At 47.2% G+C, this 21,714-nt stretch overlaps 1 protein-coding gene across 3 annotated transcripts; it reads left to right on the top strand.

Annotated features, from left to right (window-relative positions):
- The first annotated feature begins 3,026 nt into the window (after nucleotides 1–3,026).
- LOC309518308 (protein FAM200C-like) lies at nucleotides 3,027–20,628 on the top strand. Of its 3 annotated transcripts, none has more exons than XM_082198402.1 (8): nucleotides 3,027–3,280; nucleotides 5,349–5,859; nucleotides 6,045–6,162; nucleotides 6,635–6,717; nucleotides 7,488–7,614; nucleotides 8,028–8,234; nucleotides 18,762–19,228; nucleotides 20,177–20,628. In XM_082198402.1, the coding sequence occupies exons 2-8, from the start codon at nucleotides 5,446–5,448 to the stop codon at nucleotides 20,270–20,272; spliced, it is 1,512 nt and encodes a 503-aa protein (XP_082054528.1). In that variant the 5' UTR covers nucleotides 3,027–3,280; nucleotides 5,349–5,445; the 3' UTR covers nucleotides 20,273–20,628. The 3 variants fall into 3 exon arrangements, with proteins under 3 accessions (XP_082054528.1, XP_082054527.1, XP_082054526.1); XM_082198401.1 differs by having other exon boundaries at nucleotides 3,030–3,280; nucleotides 18,762–19,300; nucleotides 20,234–20,628; XM_082198400.1 differs by lacking the exons at nucleotides 18,762–19,228; nucleotides 20,177–20,628 and adding an exon at nucleotides 9,230–12,182 and having other exon boundaries at nucleotides 3,046–3,280.
- The last annotated feature ends 1,086 nt before the right edge of the window (nucleotides 20,629–21,714 follow it).

The following is a 21,714-nucleotide window of genomic DNA, read 5'->3' as shown; positions in this document are numbered from 1 at the left end:
GCCCCTGAAACAAAAGGAAAAGGTTCCCTTCTCAAAAAACATGAAGGTCATAAAGATAAAGGACCCCTGGACTGTTAAGTCCAGTCAAAGGCGATGGGTGCAGCGCTCATCTTGCTTTTCAGACTGATGTTTGTCCACAGACAGCTTTCTGGGTCGTGGCCAGCATGACTAAACCACTTCTGGCACAATTGGACACTGATGAGTGCCAGAGTGCAGGAAAACACTTTACCTTCTCACCGCAGTGGTACCAATTTATCTACTTGCACTGGTGTACTTTTGAACTGCTGGGTTGGCAGAAGCTGGGACAGAGCTATGGGAGCTCACCCTGTCGCCAAGCCTGAGAGGCTCAGTGGTTTAGGTCACAGTGCCACCCGCATCCCAGTTATATAATAAAGGTAAAGGTAAAGGTACCCCTGCCCGAACGGGCCAGTCTTGACAGACTCTGGGGTTTGTGCGCCCATCTCACATCTATTGGCCGGGGGCCAGCGCTGTCCGCAGACACTTCCGGGTCACGTGGCCAGCGTGACAACGCTGCTCTGGCGAGCCAGAGCCGCACACGGAACGCCGTTTACCTTCCCGCTGGTAAGCGGTACCTATTTATCTACTTGCCCCCGGGGGTGCTTTCGAACTGCTAGGTGGGCAGGCGCTGGGACCGAGCAGCGGGAGCGCACCCCGCCGCGGGGATTCGAACCGCCGACCTTTCGATCGGCAAGCCCTAGGCGCTGAGGCTTTAGCCCACAGCGCCACCCGCGTTATATAATAGGACAATCCAAAAAGCTGGTGTGTAGAAGCTGTTTCCTCCAAGAAGAAACACCAATCTTTGTTTCAAGGAAAATACCGGTATGCTTGTTGTTTGTTGCAAAGATTATTGTAGTTGCTACCAAAGCCTGGAAAGCCTAAGACATTATTCTGTTAAGTGAGGTGCATCAGGGCACAAATACTTGCCCCAAGCAAATGTGGAGCACTCCAGCTAGCAACCAGGGAAGGAAGAGGAGGCGACTGTCAAGTGGGGGGGGGGGGGTTCCTTTAGCTGTGGACCATGGATTATATGCCAACCTACTGCCCTCCAGATTTTTTTTGTTTTTACTATAACACTTGATTTTTTAAAAAAAACCTTAATTCTCTGACTTGTCAAAACATATTGTCCAACTAATTCACATAATGCATAAATTCACATAATGCATAAAAACCCCTACATTCCGGATGAAAACAGTTTGTTCCTTTATTTTAGATGTTTATTTATTAAATGAAAACAAAGTGAAATGTCTCTTCTGACAACTGGTATTCTAACAATTAAAAACACGCTAACAACAACCAACTACAACATCCAGCCTAATTTTGGAACTCCACCCCCCCTTTTTCTCCCTGCTATGTGTCAGCAGTTTGTGAAACTGAGGTCAGCCCTAATAAAGGTATTGCCCAGTTATAGATTTCTGCTCTCAGCATGGATTGGTGGGGTCACCTTTGCTTTTTGATCTTCTTCCGACTTTTGCCACTGTATTGCACTCTAGATGGGCACAAGAAGGTGGGATTTGCTGGGGGGGGGGCAGAGCAAACCCAGAGCAGCGCCTCATCCTGTATAATACAGGATTGTCCCCTATGTCAATGTCAAATACTGTGTCCTATACTGATACAGTTTCGTCTTGCATTTCAAGTCCCCCACACCACCAAGTTAGGGGTCCCCTCCACATGCATGTGTTTGGAAAGGTGTGTGAAAGGCCATGTATTTAAGCTCTGGGTAGCCAAGCTCAGATTTTACAAAGTCATGTCCATGTGTGTGCAAGGGGGCATGAGTGTGTATGTGTGACAAATTCCAGAGGGGGCATCCTGTTAGGCTGCAATAGATTGTAATGGATTACTTTTGTTATAGGAATTCTAAGGTCTTAAATATATAATAAATGTTGATAACTGCACAAAGTAAACACACATATGTAAGTATATAAACTGCATGTCTAAAACAGTACAGGAGAGCAATCCAAAAGCCATCTGGGCTCTCCTAAAGACTCTTAAGTATTTCCCCTGCCTCCTTCATCCCCCTTGCCTGAGAACAGGTAGGCAGATAGCAATCAGGGGAATTTCCAGAAGGGATCCCTCTCCTATATCTATGAACCTCCTTTGTATTAAATGTCATTGTTTGCCCAGATGCTCTGCATTGAGGGATGTCTGATGGGCATCCCAATGGTCTTACCAAATGCTAACATTTTGCGTAAACTATGTAAAACTTGCTAAATCCTCAAGAATATCACCCCTTGACCTGCCTGAGTCACAGTAACCCCACCTTAGGTAAAGGGACCCCTGACATTAGGTCCAGTCGCGGATGACTCTGGGGTTGCGGCGCTCATCTCGCTTTACTGGCCGAGGGAGCCGGCGTACAGCTTCTGGGTCACGTGGCCAGCATGACTAAGCCGCTTCTGGCGAATCAGAGCAGCGCACGGAAACGCCGTTTACCTTCCCGCTGGAGTGGTACCTATTTATCTACTTGCACTGGGACCGAGCAATGGAAGCTCACCCCATCACAGGGATTTGAACCGCTGACCTTCTGATCGGCAAGCCCTAGGCTCTGTGATGAATTTCTGACTGTTTGTGGAACGGATTGTCCTCCTCCTCCTCCATGCCAAAATGCAACCCCTTAAAGAGATGTTTCTTCTTGATTCGGGGTCTCTCTTTCCTCTCGGCAAGGAGGGGAGGGAACTCTGTTGCAACAGAAAAATAAAGATCTGCCTTGCTTTCACTGCATCTTGCCTCCATCATTCATCTCTGATCATGGGCTTGGGGGGCTCAGTCCCTTGGGGAGCTGGGCAGCAAAAGCCAACCACCTCTATTTTTTCTATATCATTTTGAAGTCACTTTTGCACAAAATGGAGGGGGGAATTAATCGCTCCACCACCAACCGCCCTACCCCGTCCTGTATTTTGCACTGCCAGCTTCCTCCTTGCAAACCAAGAGAGCAAGAGGAGCAACCATCTTGCGCCGCACACGCTGCAATAGTGGCAGGGGGAAAAGGGAGCGCGCGCGCGCTCGCTTCCTGCCTGTCAACCACTAAATGCGCGCAGAGGAAGGATCCTGCCGCACCGCCTTCTAAGGGTTAGCTCGACGGAGCTGGATTCCTAGAGTGGAGAGTTGATTTATTTATTTTTTCGGAGGGGGGCGGAGAGGGAAGAGGAGGGGCGTCCTCCATATCCAATGCCCGTCCCCACGAAGCCCGATCCCCTCCCGGATCCACCATTGGGGGAGAGAGAGCGGCCTTTGTCTTTGCCGAGAGCTGCATCGGGGCGATTTGGTGAGAGGCGCTGGCTTCATCTGGGCGAAGGGGAGCCCCGGGAGGCTTGCAAGGAGAGAGAGGGGGGGGGGAGGAAGCTCGGAGTGGGGCGGGAAGATCCCAGAGGGAGATACTTGGCCCAGAGCCCAGCCAGTGAGTGGAGAGAAAAGGCGCAAGAAATGTGGGTCGCTTGCAAACTGGGAGGGGTCCTTTGCGGAGCTGGGAAGGGCGAGGCGAGCCCAGCTCTCTGCTTCGACCCAAAATGGACAACATTCCCCGCTCCCCGCAGGATTGGGGGATCCGCTTTCAGTCGTCCTCTCTGCAAAAACAAGCAGGCCTCTTGAATTTGGCGATTTTTAAAAGCGGGCGCAAAACGAACCCACCTGGTTCTTCGATTATATATGCCTCTACTTCGATTAGAATGAGCGACCCCCTTTGAAAACCGAACAAACCTCGCCTCCTCCGGTGCATTTTTGCACGGGGCAGAGCAGTGCTGCCGGCGGGGGGGGGGGCGTATTTTTAAGCAGGACGCAATTTCCTTTAAAGGGGAAGGCTGAAAACAAGAGGGAAGAGAGAGAGCCCAGTCGGTAGATCGTGAGATACTTACTTTCAGATTCCTGGGTTCGAAAGATTCTAACACTGCAGGGGGTTGGGCTAGATGACCCTCGCGGTCCCTTCCAATTCTGTGATTCTGTGGTCGTTCTCGGTTGCTGCAGAGCTTGAGGATTCCGCTGCTTGGGAACTGGTTACTTTCCTGTGCAAACCTTTGCTTTTGCTCTCACAAGGCAGTTCTCAGCTGCGCGAGAAAGAGAACCTCCATGTACCCTGCCAGTATACCAGAGAAATGTTACAGTGGTGCGCCGCAAGACGAAATTAATCCGTTCTGTGAGTCTCTTCGTCTAGCGGTTTTTTAGTCTTGCGAAGCAACCCTATTAGCTGCTTAGCGGATTAGCGGCTATTAAAGGCTTAGCAGCGATTAAAGGCTTAGCGGATTAGCAGCTAAAAGGCTATTATCGGCTTAGAAAAGGGGGGGGAGCGAAAAAAATCGCAAGACTCACAAGACTTTTTCGTTTTGCGAAGCAAGCCCATAGAGAAATTCGTCTTGTGAAGCGCATCGAAAAACGGAAAACCCTTTCGTCTAGTGGGTTTTTCGTCTTGCGAGGCATTCGTCTTGCGGGGCACCACTGTACTTTGTTTTACATTGTTCTCCAAATATAACTAAAATAGAGAAAATAAAATGGGTTTTCCTTAGAAATGGGCAGTTTTCTTTGAGTTCCATTGGACAAAAAGGCAGATAATTAATAAAGTGCAGTATCACCCATCCAGTGCTTTTTTTTTCCTGGAGAAAAGGTGAGGGAACTCACCACGAAGTTTGTTTGTCGTGGCCCCAGTCACAGTGCCGCCACCCCACCCTCACCCCCAGGCAGGGGCTAAATGTCATTAATATAACTCAAGCAGGCAATGATATGGATTAGAAATGGCCACAACTTTATTGATTACAGATCTAGGTGGATTTTTGGTTCAGGCATTGGGTGTACAGTGGTACCTCGGGTTAAGAACTTTGCTTCAGGATGGGAACAGAAATCATGCTCCGGCGGCAGCAGCAGGAGGCCCCATTAGCTAAAGTGGTGCTTCAGGTTAAGAACAGTTTCAGGTTAAGAACGGACCTCCAGAACGAATTAAGTACTTAACCTGAGGTACCACTGTATATCTGTTCCAGCATCCCCAGACAAAATAATTATTATTATTTAATTTTTAAAAGGTAGGGGAACTCAGTTCCCCCAAGTTTCTGCTAAAACAACAACCACCACCACCCTGCAACCATCAAGCAGCAGCCTTGATTTAAACTATTTTCACAGTAGCTTAAGAGTAACAGGCTTAAGGAGAACAAGGCAGTGAGGAAAAGGGGTTGCTAGAGGGAGGGAAGTGGGTGAAGGAGGTTCAAGGTTTTAGCAAAAGGCATTCACTGCTTTTCCTTCTGGGATGAGTCCCTGTTGGTAGCAGGAAACATCCATATTTGTTGGGGGGGGGGAATCTTCCTTGCCTGGGGCATTAATGGACCTAACAAAAGGATGTCTTGGCTTTGCAGGCCTTATCAACACCACTAGTTAGGGACATCTCTGCCTTGAGACGGAAAGCTGGCAGGCAAAAGACGCAAGCCTTCTCTCACGCTGGAGGCTTCCAAGATGGAAGAGCAAGACTCCGCTGCCTCTGAATCAGGAAGGAGCCCTGAAAACATCAAGATTGGGAGCAGCGGGGAATCCTGGGAGAAGACCATGCAGAAGACTCTGAGTGAGAACTTGCTCAGAGCCGATGTGCAGCACCAGCGCTTCAAGCAGTTCCGCTACCAAGATGCCGAAGGCCCCCGGGAAGTGTGCAACCGCCTCCACGACCTTTGCCATCAGTGGCTGAAGCCGGAGCAGCACACAAAGATCCAGATCCTGGACCTGGTAATCCTGGAGCAGTTCCTGACCATCCTTCCACCGGAGATGGAGCGCTGGGTCAGAGAATGTGGAGCAGAGACCAGTTCCCAGGCAGTGGCCCTGGCAGAGATTTTCCTCCTGACTCAGGCAGAAGAGAAGAAGCAGGAAGAGCAACAGGTGAGAGCACTTTGTTCCAGGGGCCCAGGAATGTGAGGGAGGATACCCTAAAACTCCCCACTAATTGCCCAGCTCTTTGGGGAAATGTTATCTGCAATCCCAAGGCCTTTGCTTCTGATCACTCCTTTTCTCTCTAATCAGTGTCTTCTCTCTAGTCAGTGTCTCGGATCTTGTTGATTTTTCAGGGGCAGGGGCTGTTTGGTGCTGATTTCTCCGAGGCAGAGAAGACTTCCACAGACACCAAACACAGCCCCCTACGGAAGGAGATCGCGCCAGAGGGTGACGGTGGGACCAGCTGGCAAGGTATGGATTTGAACTTGGTCTCCCCTATTGAGGATGTAAGAAACCTGTGGGCTCCTTTTGTGCCTCCCTGGGTCTCCCAAGTCTCCAGTCTTTTGCCGTAATTCAAAAAAATGTGTTGCATGTTCAGTATTTGGAAGAGTTTGCTAGCACTTTGAATTGTGCCCAAGATGAAAATGGGGAAGAGGCTTTTTTCACCCAAATTAAATATAAAATGGGTATAAATGTATTTTGACAAGACGTTTTGTAACATTCATGTGTGCTTCGACATGCACCACTTAAATCTCTGAAGCAATGATATGTTACTGCAGTGATGTGGGTGGCCTTCCAAATGATGTCTGAACTACAGCCCCCCTCAGTCTAAGCCAGTATGGCCAATAGCCAGGGATGATGGGAGGTGGAGCCCAATAACACCTGGAGGACCACAGGTTCTCCATCATGTGCAACTGGCTTCCCACCACTTTGTCTCTTACAGGCTATGGAATGCTTCCAGCAATACGTGCTCAGCAATCTCTTCTGTGCGGTGGACGAGAAACTGGTTCTGGGCAACCTGATAAGGTAGGGGGCGAGGATTGTTGAGGAAGCTGATTTAAGACGGATTCTGTGCCTCTGTCCTGTCACCTCCCTAGACCTGAACAAATCTCTCATGGGCGTAAGAAGAGCCCGGCTGGATTCATCTAATCTAGCACCTGCTCTCACATTCACCCAGAAACAGTACATGAGGACAGCAGTGTTCTGTGATGCCCAGCAACTGGTACCCAGAGGCATACTGCCTTCAGAGAGGAGGCAGAACATGCCATTGATAGGCTTGTCCTCCCTTTTAAAACCTATCCAGTTGGCTGCATCTTCTGCTGTGAGAATAAGTGCTTTCTTTTGTCCTGAATTTACATTCAGCTACATTGGATGGCCGCAAGTTGTAGTGTTATGGGACAGGGAGAAAAACTTCTCTCCCTCCACTGTCTCCACTTTGTGCATCATTTTATTTTATTTCCCCCCCAAAAAAAATTTTTTTTATTAGTTTTCCAAATTTATAACAGATATAACGCAACACACAATAACAAACAAATAACAAAACATATTTAAAAAAAAACAAACATACAAAACTTCTTACAGTTAAAAATCCAAGTTAAATTCCATTATTAAATGACTTCCTCAGATCCTTCCTAACTGATTTTCATTAAATCTCATTTTAGCAGTTTTCCAATATCCACTTTCTAATAAAATTAACTTGTTTAAATTACTAACTTCTTTTACTTTTAGCTTTTGCTGAAAGATAACATCTCTTGTTATATTCCTACGAAGAAAAGGTTCTTGTCTTTCTCCCCCAGGATCTGGCAACCTTGAAGGGGGCTGCTATGTACCTTTCTAAGGAAGAGAAGGCTTTGCTGGATCCAGAACAGAGAGCTGTGCACAGGCAGCTTGTGATGAAGAGCTGCGGGATCATGGCTCCTCTAGGTAATGTTTCTTCTTCCCTGGTTGATGATGAGACCTGTTTCCAAACCCAAAATAACATTTGTGTCTAACCTGATGGCCCAACCTTTGACCACCTGGCTCCATCCAGATGTTTTGGACTACAGTTGCCATCAGTCCAGCCAGCACAGCTGATGGGTTGTAGTTCAAAACATTGGAGGGCATCAGGTTGGCAAAGGCTGCCTTAACCAGTGTTAACAAGGTCATCTGGTTAGCTGGGAGCTGAACCCTGGTCTCCATGAACTTAGTCCAACTATATCATGGCAGCTGTCACTTAATGCAAGGAACGATCTCCCACCTAATATTTTAGTCCTTTATCACAATGGCTAATTGTAGCTCAATTATTTTTAGGGCCCCATTTCTTAAACTCGCTTATCCCTGTCCTGCCCTTATTCCAGGAGGTGAAAGATGGGAAGTGGAGAGTAAAGGAGAAACGCGAGGGATGTCGCCGGAAAGAGGGCGGTGCAAAAAGAGTGAAGAGCAGAAAAGGAAAACCGAAATAAACCATAAAAGGAGGACTAAATCCCCCGTTTCTGAAGACGGCGACTATCATGAAATCACAGTCCAAGGGAAAATAGGGAAAATAAGGAAAAGAAGTGAAAAACGTAAGTGCCGTGTTTGGGGGCGGGGGGAGTTAAAATTCTAAAATCCTGAAGCTTGTTGCAAAATCTGCACAGGAGAGAAATGATTTAAAATACGGGGGTGTGGAAAGAACGTAATTGTGAGTATGCAGCTCACTACCCATGGAAATAATCAGCACAGGGGAGGAAACCTATACATGCTCAAGAGTAGCGGGGTGTGCATGGCACCCACAAGGTTCTCCGTCTACCTGCCTGCTTTCTGTACCCTCACTCAGTCCAGGCAGCTTCTCTGCCTATCAGCTTCTTCCTGCATAGGCTCAGTCTTGCCCTTGTAGAACACAGCAAAGAGGAAGATGGGGACAAAACTAGAACTAATTGGTTCTGCCTGTCATTGGCTCTGGCTCCACCTACTGTTGGTCCTCCTGCCTTACCCCCTACCAATCTCAGTGGGCACCAACCACCACTGGTGCGTGTGAGAGGCACAGCCAAAGTGAACCACATGGCAGCAGTAGAATTTGGACTCTGATTTCCTGGGTGTGTTGTTATTGTAGAGTTATTTGCTTTTTCATATAGTCATTTATTTCTTTGGCTTTGGTGACTGACTGTTTTCAGAGACTTGATTTGCCCCTATATCAGTTATTCCGGTATTAATTACCGTATTTTTTGCTCTATAAGACTCACTTTTTCCCTCCTAAAAAGTAAGGGGAAATTTGTGTGCGTCTTATGGAGCGAATGCAGGCTGCACAGCTATCCCAGAAGCCAGAACAGCAAGAGGGATTACTGTTTTCACCGTGCAGCGATCCCTCTTGCTGTTCTGGCTTCTGAGATTCAGAATATTTTTTTTTATTGTTTTCCTCCTCCAAAAACTAGGTGCGTCTTGTGGTCTGGTGTATCTTATAGAGCGAAAAATACGGTACTCTTGCTTTTTAATAAGGATTTTTTATTTTTTGCAGTTTGGCCCTACATGTGAGTAGTAGCTGAACTGAAGTTCTCTTCTTTTCCTCCCCCTGCTATACTAGCTGTTATTAAAATAAGTGAGCCGCCGACCGTTAAAAGGCAGAGGACTTACTTTTTCAACAAGGAGTGGGAAGAGAGGTATTGCTTTGTGGATCTGAATGGCAAGTGCGTCTGCTTAGTCTGCTCCTCAACTGTTGCCGTCTCAAAGAAGCACAATGTCCAGAGACACTATGAAAGAAACCACAGCAGTTTTGCAAAAGATTATCCCCTAGATTCCGAACTTCGGAAAAAAAAGGTCCATGAAATGAAATCCAAATTGGCGATTCCATCGACACCGGCCACCAGACCCGTGGTGCAATCCAAGAATAATACGATGGCATCTTTTAAAATTGCAAGCTTGCTTGCAAAGAGGAAAAAACCTTTTGTGGATGGGGACTTGTTGAAAGAGATATTTTTGACCGCCGGTGACTCAATGTTTGAAGGTTTCCCTAATAAAAAAGAAATACTTGCAGCGATTCAAAAATTGCAGCTGTCTGGAAACACCATCACAAGAAGAATTGAGTCTATATCCAGAGACTTGGATTATCAGCTGCAAAGTGATCTTCAGAATTGCCTTTGGTTCGCACTTCAGTTTAATGAATCGACAGATATAACAGACCCATCTCAGATGGCAGTTGTTGCGAGAATGGTTTTGAGTGATCTTTCTGTGATAGAGGAGCTACTCAGAATACTACCTCTGAAAGGAAAAACAAGAGGTGAGAATATATTTCAGACTTTCAAAGACTTCGCCATGGAAATAAATTTGCCTCTTCACAAATTGTCGTCTATCACCACCGACGAGGGAGCAGCAACAGGGTGTATTGGTGGGTTTATTGCCCAGTGCCAGCAGGACGAATCTTTTCCAAAGTTTGTTTCATATCACTGCATCATTCACCAGGAAGCATTATGTGCTAAGGTACTCCGGTTTAAACACATAATGGATGTGGTTAAAAAGATAATAAACTCCATCCGGGCCGTCTCCTCAAAACACAGGCTTTATAAAGCCCTTCTGGAAGATGTTGATGCTGAGCACAATGATCTCCTTTTGCACACTGAAGGCAGGTGGCTGAGTAAAGGAAAAGTTCTGGCCAGATTCTTAAACCTGATTGAAGAAATTAAGGAGTTTTTTAGGTCTAAAGATCAGTATGTTGAACAACTTGACGACAGGTTTTGGTTAATGGACTTGGCTTTCCTTGCTGACTTGATGCAAAAACTGAACATTTTGAACTTTGAGCTTCAGGGTAAAGACAAGCATATTTCTGGGATGGTCACTGCAGTCAATGCCTTCAAAGATAAACTGAGGTTGTGGAAGTCGCACCTGGAGAAGAAATCCCTCCTTTACTTCCCCTCAATGAAGCAAGTCATTGGAGAGAATGATTTCAATGGTGTGCCATTTGTGGGTTACCTGGAGATCCTGGAGGAGCAGTTCCTTACTCAATTTGAGCAGCTCATTGACATCGAGCCTGTTGTGTCCTTTTTTGCAAACCCATTCGACTCCATCGATGTCACAGTGACTGCCATGGCCATTGCAGAACTCTGCCAAGCTGGGCTGGAGGAAATAGAGCTGGAGATTGTGGACTTGCAAAATGACTTGGTTTTGAAATCTCATTCAGGCCACGACAACTTTTGGAATCAGGTTGGTTCCCAGAAGTTCCCTTTGTTGAAAAAGACTGCTGCAAAGGTAAACTCTTATTTTGGGTCAGCTTATCCGTGCGAGTCCCTTTTCTCTGCCAGAAAGTTTATCAAGTCAAAAAACAGAACACGGCTGACGCCTAAGCATCTGGATGACTGTTTGCGAGCGGCCATCTCGTCGTACACTCCCAATTATAGCAAGCTTGCAGATGACATGCAGTGCCAGGCTTCACATTAGTCTTGGAGCAGTGGCACAATTTATGTGAGGTGTGGTTGCTTTGTGTTAATCATTAGCTTTGATTGGGTTATTTTCAGTGGCTTCTGTTCTTTTCTATGCTCAACTGTAGCTGATATATCACTCTTAAATACATCATTTTACTTGTGACCGTGGGTGTATATTGTTGCAGTAACTCAGCCCAGGTATAACCAAAATGTCATTAAAAACGGCGAGCAAGCTTTTGAGTTCTCCGGACTGCTTCACCACACTTGAGTGTTAAGCGAAGCGGATGGGGAGCTAGCTTAGTGTCCCAAAGACTGCATTGGTCTCAGCCCCCATCTTCACTATACAGCCACACCTTGGAAGTCGAACGGAATCCATTCCGGAAGTCTGTTCATCTCCAAAACATTCAAAAACCAAAGCGTGGCTTCTAATTGGCTGCAGGAGCTTCCTGCACTCAATCAGAAGCTGCGGAAGCAATGTCGGACGTTCAGCTTCCAAAAGAATGTTCAAAAACCAGAACAATCACTTCCAGGTTTCGATCGTTTGGGAGCCGATTTGTTCGGAAGCCAAGGCATTCGAGATCCAAGGTACGACTACATTTAAAGCGGTACTATGCCACTTTACAGAGTCACGGCTTGCCAAAGAATCCTTGGAGTTGTAGCTAATAAACTCTCAGAAGTGTTTTGAGAGTTGCCCAGAGACTCCTAATCCCCTCACAGAACTACAATTCCCAAAGATCCCTGGGAAGAGGGACCAGCTGTCGGACCACTCTGAAAACAGTAGCTCTTTGAGAGGAATAAGGGTCTCCTAAGAATTCCCAGCAGCCTTAACCAGCTCCATTTCCCAGGATTCTTTGAGGGAAGCCATGGTTGTTGAATGTGGCATGATACTGTTTAGAGCATGGGAAGAGGTTGTGGTCTTACTCGAATAAGCTTCCTTAGCTGCTGCATAGGTTTTAGGTGACACCAAGAGATGCTAGGATAAGGACTGATTCCCCATTTTTGAAAATACAAAATCCAGCAGTTAGAGAACTTTTGGGAATGTTTCTTAGGGGTTAACACAGGTATCTTATTGCTTTTTGTATAATTATTATCCTGCTTGCCTTCTCTTCATATTGGGCTAAGGATATGTGTCAGGGGCTGCCTCAGGTCTCAGCTCACAAAAGACCAACGCCAAGCTCTTCTTATATACAAGGATGTTTATTGCAGTTCATTAATGGTTCCACAACCGAGGTGCGCAGCCCCACGTCTCTTAGCCTAGACATTTTAAGTCCCCTCTGAATCGGTCCCGCCCCTACACCAGTTTAAGAGGCTTGTGCTAGACCACCTCTTCCTGTCCTTTCTTTTCCGCAGGGTCTTTCTGCCCCCCTGGGTTCCTTCCCTCCTGCTCTCCCCTGACGCGGATTCCTCAGATGCCTGCCCCCCCTCCTTCGTGCTTTGGGGCCAGGCTCCTCCTCCGGGCTCTCTGCATTTCCGCGCGCCTCCACATTTGAACTTGGCGCGCGTCCGCTACCCCTGACCTTCCTTTTGACAGCTACACTACTCCCTGTACTACTCTCCGCCCCTTCCGGCAGGACGTCCTGCCCCGATCTCCTTCCCCTGTCTCCTTCCTGCTCTGCTCCGTGTGTCACACTGGGAACTCCACCCTTCTCACTCCGTTCCTCCTGAGAAGCCGACCCCGATCTCCCACTCCCACTCGGGGTTTCCCTGCTGCTTCCCTTCTCCTGGCAGGTCCCTCCTGTGACCCCCCTTGGCTTGACCAGGGGCGCCCCCTTCTGGGAATCCTCCGATTCACTTGAGAGACTCATGGAAGACCTCAAGTCATTGTCATCCTCTTCCTCACTGTCCTGGGTTTCTTCCCCATCGCTCTCCGTCTCCCCCCTCACCTGTGCCTCTGTCTCTGAACCCCTGACAATATGGAAGCCCAAAGAACTTCAGTGGGGCTAGAGAAATATTTGCCATAAACATCCAACAAATCTTATCGGTTTTGCTATACTTCATTTACTGCTGAGCAGTGTTTGAAATTAGCCAGGTGCCATGCACATTTTGCACCTGACTATTGGCCACTTACAACCAAGTAAAGATGCCTGGGCGCCAGGATCGGGCCTGACGCCTCCACCATCTGGAGGTGCATGCCTGGGAATCCTTGGATATGGACTGTTTTCACACACTAATACCACATCCTGTAGAATTCTATCAGTTATATTTTATCTGCACAATCAGAATGAATTTCAGGAACCAAAATGCTTTTTTCTGTGCAGCCTGAGCAGGAGCAGTGAACAACATTGTCAGAGCTGCTTCCAGATCCCAGCTCACAGAGGACCATGCTAGCCGGCAACACTGTATAAAAGTCTTTATTGTGTTACAGTTTCCATTTTCAAGCCGCAGCGTGCAGCTCTACGTCTTAGAAGCTAGACCGGCGAAGCTCCGTCTGAGTCTCCGCCTCCTGTACACCAACTTAATACCCTGGCCTTACTCCACCTCTTCCGTCTTTCCTTTCTTCTCTGGGTCCCTCTGCCCCCCTGGGTCTCTTCCTTCCTGGACTCTTCTGACGCTGACCCCCCAGACCCTTCTCCCTCCTTGCGGCGGGCTTTGGGACCTGGCTCCCTATCCGGGCTGCTTACTGTCCCGCCTTCCTGTGTATTTGAACTTGGCGCGCGCGCGCAACCTTCCACCTTCCTCTCGACCGTTTCCTCGCTCCCCGACGGAGGTGTGGCCAGTCCTGACTCATGCCCTCCCTCCTGCGGCGAGCTGCCGGATCCCGATACCTGGCACCCTTCCTCCCTACTGCGCTCTGTTGGGGAAGCTGGCCCCGATTTCCAACTGCTGCTCTCTGAGTCCCCTCTGGTCCCTTCTTCCTGGGGCGTCCCCCTGGGTCCCCCCTTGCTCTGACCACTGGCGCTCCTTTCTGTGAGTCTTCCGATTCACTGGAAAGACTCGGAGATCTCGGGCCGCTGTCATCGCTCATATCTCCTTCGGATTCCTCCCCCTCGCTCTCTGTTTCCTCCCTTTCCTGTGCCTCTGCTCCTGAACCCCTGACAAACATTATAGTAAATTGTTGTAGCTTGTCTTCACTTACCCCACCCCACTGCCCTGCTCACAGCTGTGAAGAATATCCCTATGTTATGAATGGTCGGTGTCACCATTAAGAAAAAGAAGTGGGAAGAGGCCAATATATACCGCATTTTTCGCCCTATAGGACGCACTTTTCCCCCTCCAAAAATGAAGGGGAAATGTGTGTGCGTCCTATGGGGCGAATGCAGGCTTTCGCTGAAGCCTGGAGAGGGGTCGGGAGATCCCGTCGGGCGCGCGAGGCTTGGGGCAGCAGCCTGAAGCGGGGGGCCAGCTGCGGAGCCCGCCCCCTGCATCGGGCAGATGTCCATAAGCCTCGCGCGCCCTGCAGGAGGTCCCGTCGGGCACGCAAGGCTTGGGGCGGCAGCCTGTTCTGGGGGCTGGGGTCGGGGGAAGCTCAGGCTTCCCCCGTGCCAGCCCCTGCGCCTGGGGGGGAAAATAATTCCCCCCTTTATTCCCCCCCCAAAAAAACTAGGTGCGTCCTATGATGCGGTGCGTCCTATGGGGCGAAAAATACGGTACATGTGGACTTTCACTATATCAAGTGGCTTTTCTTCAACGTCTCAAAATTCTTAACCCAGCTCAAGGTTGTCATCTGTAAACTAGCCAGATGTTAATCGTTTGAAAACAGTTAATCGCTTGAAAAATAGGACTTCAGAGCCGTCTTGCCCTAAAATGGCAACTAGACATTCTGTTTTGGCCACTGTAACCTTGGCTTAGGGATTCATTTGATGCCTAGCTTATATATCTGAGTTTCTAACACTGCTGCTGAGGAATTTCCTGTGCAGTCTGATCCTACTTGTTTGGTTTATTCAAAAGTGCTGCGAACACAAGAAACCAAGCTCAAATCAAGCAGATGTGTAGCTGTAATTCAGTGCCCACCACCACTTTCTAAAAAACTTTTTTCTGTTTTAAAAAAAGTTATTGTTAAACCATTTTGTAGAAGTCTTCTCCCAAAATTATCTGTTGCCACAGGCTACAGGCACTTTGGAATAAAACTGGTAAACTGTTAAATAGAAGATTTCAACCAGTTGTTACTAGCAAAGACAAACACCTTCAACAATGTGAAAGAGATCTATCTGCTCATTTATAAGCATATGAAAAGGGAAACTTAACTGGGGATGGTGGTGCGGTTCTCTGCTTTTCTACGAAAAGATTACACAATATTATACCCTTCAGCATAGGGTTAGAGGATTCTTAACTACTCCTGTCAGAACCCTAGGTTACTGCAAAAAGGAAAACTATTTTGAGAGCAAACAACCTTCTTGCCATTTCAGAGCACCTTCTCCCAGCAGGAGGCAGTTGCATGGACTTATAAAATTGCTCTGTGGGCTTTTCATGGAACATAGCAGGGCATAGAAGTCCTCTCCCTTTACCACTCAAGCTCCTACTCAGGTGATAACCCTGAGAATATATTTCAGCAGGCACTGGCCACCCACTTTCAAACACGTTGTCTAAGTAATAAAAGCTAGAAACTTAATGCTTTTTTTACGAAGTGTAATCTGCTTACTTGTAGCTAGTTCAGTCTGGCTGAACACCTAGGGACCAATTTTTCACATAACACTATATAAAGAGCATCATTATGGTGCAATATAGAGGCTATTTGGGGAAGAAGGTTGCAGGATAGATCTCATGTTATCAAGAAAAAGCTTCAAAAAGTGCTTGTTCAAAAAAAGGAATCCAGATGTTGCCACCACCTCATTTCCCAGGAACAAGAACAGAGAACTTAGTAAATATTAGGTGCCTTATAAAATATATAGTATGTGGATTCTGTCAACCTGAACTTTGTACTCCGGTTCAAAGCGCTGACCAGTGCTTTTTTCCTGGGGATACGCAAGGGTGTGCAGTACTGGAATCTTTCCCCCCCAAATGTTAAAATTGTGGCATTTAGTGTATGTAACAACTTCATGGTGACCTCCCCCGCTCCCATATTTTAAAGTGCTGGAGACTTAGCTTGCAGATAGACACATACACCAAGCTACTGACTGACCAGTCAGTAGGAAAATAATCTTGCCACTACAGTGGTACCTCGGGTTACATACGCTTCAGGTTACTGACTCCACTAACCCAGAAATAGTGCTTCAGGTTAAGAACTTTGCTTCAGGATAAGAACAGAATTTGGGCTCCAGCAGCAGCAGGAGGCCCCATTAGCTAAAGTGGTGCTTCAGGTTAAGAACAGTTTCAGGTTAAGAACGGACCTCCGGAACGAATTAAGTACTTAACCCGAGGTACCGCTGTATTGAATGAACTTTATCAAAGAGAATTTCATGGTAGTCATTCATAGAAGTCAAATATACAAAACTCGGGAATTAGACACTGTGTTGGTGCAATTGTGGGACGTTCTGGCACCTGTAGTGATCCTGCAGGTTCAGTTTGCACCTTTTGGTCTGTTGTGGCAGTAGAAATTGGCACCATCATTGGTCCTTGTAGCACCAGTGGACCTGGCTTAGTTCCTTCTTCCTATACTTAGAGACAACACATCTTCGATTGCATTGAAACTGTTGGTCCTTTACCCGCCGGTGGCAGCCAGCTTTGTGGTTGCCCAGGGATAGAAAGATGGTTCAAGCATTGCAAATGAAAATTGGCTTCAAAAAGCAACGCATATTGCGTTTACGGAAAAACTCGTCAGCTCAACAATTTTGCACGGTACTATGAAACCAGAAGATTACGCAGCTGTTTGGTGGACTTTCATGACATATGTCAATAGTCGCCCACACTTTAATATGGTCCCTGCTAAGTATGAGTTTAGCTGGAAATAACTCTGATTTTTTTACCCTAGCTACTTACCTTTTCGCTATGTATCTTGGCAAATGCTTTCATACTCTACTAGCTTTGTTATGAACATGTTTTACGCTGCTATCCCTTTATCGTAATTCCTGTACATACTGCTCGTTTGCTTTTATGTATACTTACCATTTTAGTTGCTTCGTCTTGTTTTTCCCTTCTCCTTTTTTCTCTTACTCAGTGCTGTATACCTGTTGAAATAAAATAAACCATTTAAAATAAAAAAAATAAAAATACTGAAAAAACTTTACTGGCTTCCATTGTGTTTTCAAGCACTTTTCACACTGCTAGTGTTTAACTTTAAAAAAAATGGCCCTCCTGAAAGAGCGTTTCCACCCCCATCGTTCAGCTTGGACACTGGGATCCAGCTCCGAGGGCCTTCTGGCGGTTCCCTCCCTGTGAGAAGTGGGGTTACAGGAAATAAACAACTATCTGACCTTTAGAAGTCATCTGAAGGCAGCCCTGTTTAGGGAAGTTTTTAATGTTTGATGTTTTATCGTGTTTTTAATATTCTGTTGGGAGCCGCCCAGAGTGGCTGGGGAAACCCTGCCAGATGGGTGGGGTATAAAATAATAAATTACTATTATTATTACGGCATGGGGAGAGACACAAGCAGGCACCTGGAATTGTCTTTAGCTACCACTTTCCCCCTCCCGTTTCATGAGGGGCAGCTGTGCTGGAATCCTGAAGCTCCAACAAAGAGTTGTGCAGGACTTTAAAGGGCCGCAGATTTATGATGGCATAAAGGCTTACGGACTAGAGTCCTGTTCATTAGAACGTAAGAAAAGCGGTACTGGATTAGGCCCCAGGCCCATCTGGTCGACCATCCTGTTCTTACATGGGCCAACCAGATACCCATGGGAAGCCTGCAAGCAGGAGCCGAAGAGAATAGCACTCTTGCATCTTGTGATTCCAAACAACAGACATTCAGAGACATGCTGCCTCTGACAGCCATTGTGGTAGTAGCCACTGGAAGCCTTATCCCTCATCAGCTGCTTGGGGTGTTTTCCTCAAGTAACAGGAACACATACATCCATACATTATGGGAGGAGTGAGATTACAGTGGTACCTCGCAAGACGAAAAACGCGCAAGACGAAAGAGTTTTTCGTTTTTTGAGTTGCTTCGCAAGACGAATTTCCCTATGGGCTTGCTTCGCAAGACGAAAACGTCTTGCAAGTTTGTTTCCTTTTTCTTAAAACCGTTAATACCCAGGGTGCATTGCTTGAAGAGGTGCAGTTGCGACTTGACTTCGAGGAGCAACTCATAGCATGCAGTGTGGTAGCGTTTTTTGAGGTTTTTGAAGACTTTGGTGATTTTTGAAGCTTTTCCAAAACTTCTTTTGCAGCCATTTGGTAAGTTAAACTTAAAACTTTTTTTGGGGTTTTTGGGTTGGGGTGTTTGGAATTCAAGGACTTGGTGTTGGGGAGGGGTTTGCAAGAATCTGGAAGCTTGTGTTTCCCCCCCTGCATTTTTATGATTTTTTGTGACTATTGGGGCACTCTGCTGTTGTTAAAAAAAAAGATTTCTGGGTTTGGATTTCTGTGTGGTGGGTGGCTGGGGGGGTCAGGGAATTGTTGAGAAGGGGTTTGCAAGAATCTGGAAGCTTGTGTGTGTGTTTTCTGCATTTTTATGATTTTTTGTGACCATTGGGGCACTCTGCTGTTGTTAAAAAAAAAGATTTCTGGGTTTGGATTTCTGTGTGGTGGGTGGCTGGGGGGGTCAGGGAATTGTTGAGAAGGGGTTTGCAAGAATCTGGAAGCTTGTGTGTTTTCTGGGAGGTTTGGTGCTTTTGAATTTTTTGGATGTGAAGCACTGATTTTTTATTTTATTTTTTTGGGTTTGCGAAGGTAGGAGCTGTGCTGCCATGGGGCCCAAGAAGACTGCTGCTGCAGAAACCGGAGAGAGGAAGAAGGAGAAAATTACACTGGAAATGAAGAAGGAGATCATCCGGAAGCACGACGGTGGAATGCGTGTGACAGACCTCGCCAGGGAGTACGGGAGGAATCCATCGACCATCGGGACCATCCTGAAGATGAGGAAGAAGATCCTTGCGACTGATGTAGCCAAGGGAGTCACTAGGATCGTGAAGAACCGCCCAGCTGTTCTGGAGGAGGTGGAGAAGTTGCTGCTCATCTGGTTAGAAGAGAAGCAGCGTGCAGGGGACACAGTGACTGAGGCCGTCATTTGTAAGAAGGCCAAGGCCTTGCACGCAGACCTCGTCCGGCAACAGCCAGGAACCTCAGGCGAGCAAGTCTTCAAGGCAAGCAGAGGCTGGTTTGACCGGTTCAAGACGAGATCTGGAATCCACAGCGTGGTCAGGCATGGAGAGGCTGCCAGTTCTGATGTTCCTGTGGCTGAAAACTTTGCAGCGGAGTTCCTGGAGGTTGTGACGACGGAGGGCTACGTTCCACAGCAGGTCTTCAACTGCAATGAGACCGGGCTGTTTTGGAAGAGGATGCCCAAAAGGACTTTCATCGCTCAGGAGGAGGCCAAGTTGCCTGGCCACAAGCCCATGAAGGACCGTCTGACCCTGCTCTTCTGTGCCAACGCAAGCGGCGACCTGAAGATCAAGCCTCTGCTGGTGTACCACTCGGAGAACCTACGGGTCTTCAAGAAACACAAGGTTGACAAGGAGAAGCTGAGTGTCATGTGGCGATCCAACAGTAAGGCTTGGGTCACACGTGTGCTGTTTGTGGACTGGGTCAATCTTGCTTTTGGACCTGCTGTCAAACAGTACCTGCTGGACAACAACCTGCCGCTGAAGGCTTTGCTTCTGATGGACAATGCTCCTGCTCATCCTAAAGGCCTTGAGGAGGACTTGTTGGAGGAGTTCAGCTTCATCAACATCATGTTCCTGCCGCCTAACACCACGCCACTGCTCCAGCCGATGGATCAGGAGCTCATCGCCAATTTCAAAAAACTCTACACCAAGGAGCTTTTCAGGCGATGCTTCGAGGTGACTGATTGCACCAACATCACCCTGCGGGAATTCTGGAAGGACCACTTCGACATAGTCACCTGCTTGAAGATGATCACCACGGCCTGGGACGGGATCAACCAGAGAAATTTGAATTGCGCTTGGCACAGCCTGTGGCCGGACTGTGTGGCACCAAGTGACTCTGATGCACCAGAGTCAACAGTGGTGCAGGACATTGTTTCCTTGGGGAGGACCATGGGCCTGGAGGTCACAGAGGAGGACATCAGCGAGCTGGTGGAGGAGCACGACCACGAGCTGACCACCCAGGAGCTGGTCGAGCTGCAGGCAGAGGCTGCGCAGGAGCAGGCCTCGCTGGAAGAGGAGGAAGCAACTGAGGAACAGCTGTCCTCCAAAGAACTGAGGGACATTTGCCAGAAGTAGAAAGATGTGCAGGCTTTTGCACAGTGGCACCACCCTGACAAGGACCTGACACGTGACCTTGCGAACACTTTTGATACGAGGGTCATGTCGTCTTTCAGGGAGGTGCTGAAAAGGCAGATGAAGCAGCAGACCATGGACAGGTTCTTTAGCAAGAAGCAAAGAGTGGAAGAGGAACCTTCTTCGAGTTGTCCCCCAGAGTCTTAGAAAATGTATGTACAGTACAGTACACTTTGGTTATTTTTAAATGCTTTTCTGTCATGTTTAGAAACTTAAATTATTGTTCCTTCAATTTTTGAAATGCTATTTACAGTATGTGTGACTTTAAAGAGCACTTAATAAACTCTTTTTGTACCAAATTTGGCTTTGTTTGGACTTTTTTTGACTATAGGAACGCATTAATTGATTTTCAATGCATTCCTATGGGAAACCGTGCTTTGCAAGACGAAAAATTCGCTAGACGAAAAAACTCACAGAATGAATTAATTTCGTCTTGCGAGGCACCCCTGTATATGAATACGTAAGAAGGTGCACATTGGGACAATTACATTAAAGGTGTGCACATCTGTTTTGGTAAAAATTCACAAAGCAGTGTTGATAGCACAAACTGTTAGGATATTTCCGTTCCACCTTAAAAGGGAGCAGGCTTTGTGAGTCAGAGTCTGCGCATGTCCTGTTCACGGGATGTTTATGTTTGCTATTGCTTTCGTTTCTCACTCTCTGTCGGAGACACTGACGCAGGCAGTCATGTCTTTCTTTGTTCTGATCAACGCTGAATAAAGCTTGTAAATAATGTTCTCCTGGGTGCGACTTTTGCTGTGCATTATCTGCTGATAAGAGTGTGCATGAGCTCTGGAATGTGGCAAGATATTTCCTAGAAACTCATGTCGCTAAATTGATGATACTGCGTGCCTACCAGAGATCGATGGATCGTCCAGCAGACAGCTTGGGGCCATGATGGACTTTATCTCCCTGGCAGTATCCCAACACAAACATCCTGACATTGGTGGGCTTATTAACATGAAATGTTGGATTCCATCAGTCTCGAGATACAATGGAGTGCCCATCCAGAAGGCGAAATCAAACCATTGGCGAATCTCTGCGGCTGCAGAGACCGGTAACTCGTAACTGCTGCCCCCTGTGCTTGGTTTTGCTGTGTTAGTCTGGGCAGTGTGCGAGTATGTCCTAGACTGCCCAGAAAACAAGACCCTGCTCACGGCCTTGCTGACGTGATCCAAAAGAAAGCAGAGCATACAACTGGCACCAGCAGTTGGAATTGCCAAACTCAGGCATAATCCAACAATCCAACCATTTTAGGGATTCCACTCTGATTTTGTGTAGGGCTTACTCCTTAGCATTTTTCATCTTTGTCTCAATGCAGGTGACAAGACATCACAAGTAGACACAAAAAACTCAGTGCGACCAAATTGCTATTAAAAATCCAC

The sequence above is a fragment of the Podarcis vaucheri genome (genome assembly GCF_965113315.1).
Source record: "Podarcis vaucheri genome assembly, chromosome: 14".
NCBI classification, from domain to species: Eukaryota; Metazoa; Chordata; class Lepidosauria; order Squamata; family Lacertidae; genus Podarcis; species Podarcis vaucheri.
The sequence above is the reverse complement of the archived record's forward strand: the minus strand, read 5'-3'. Positions and strand labels throughout refer to the sequence as shown.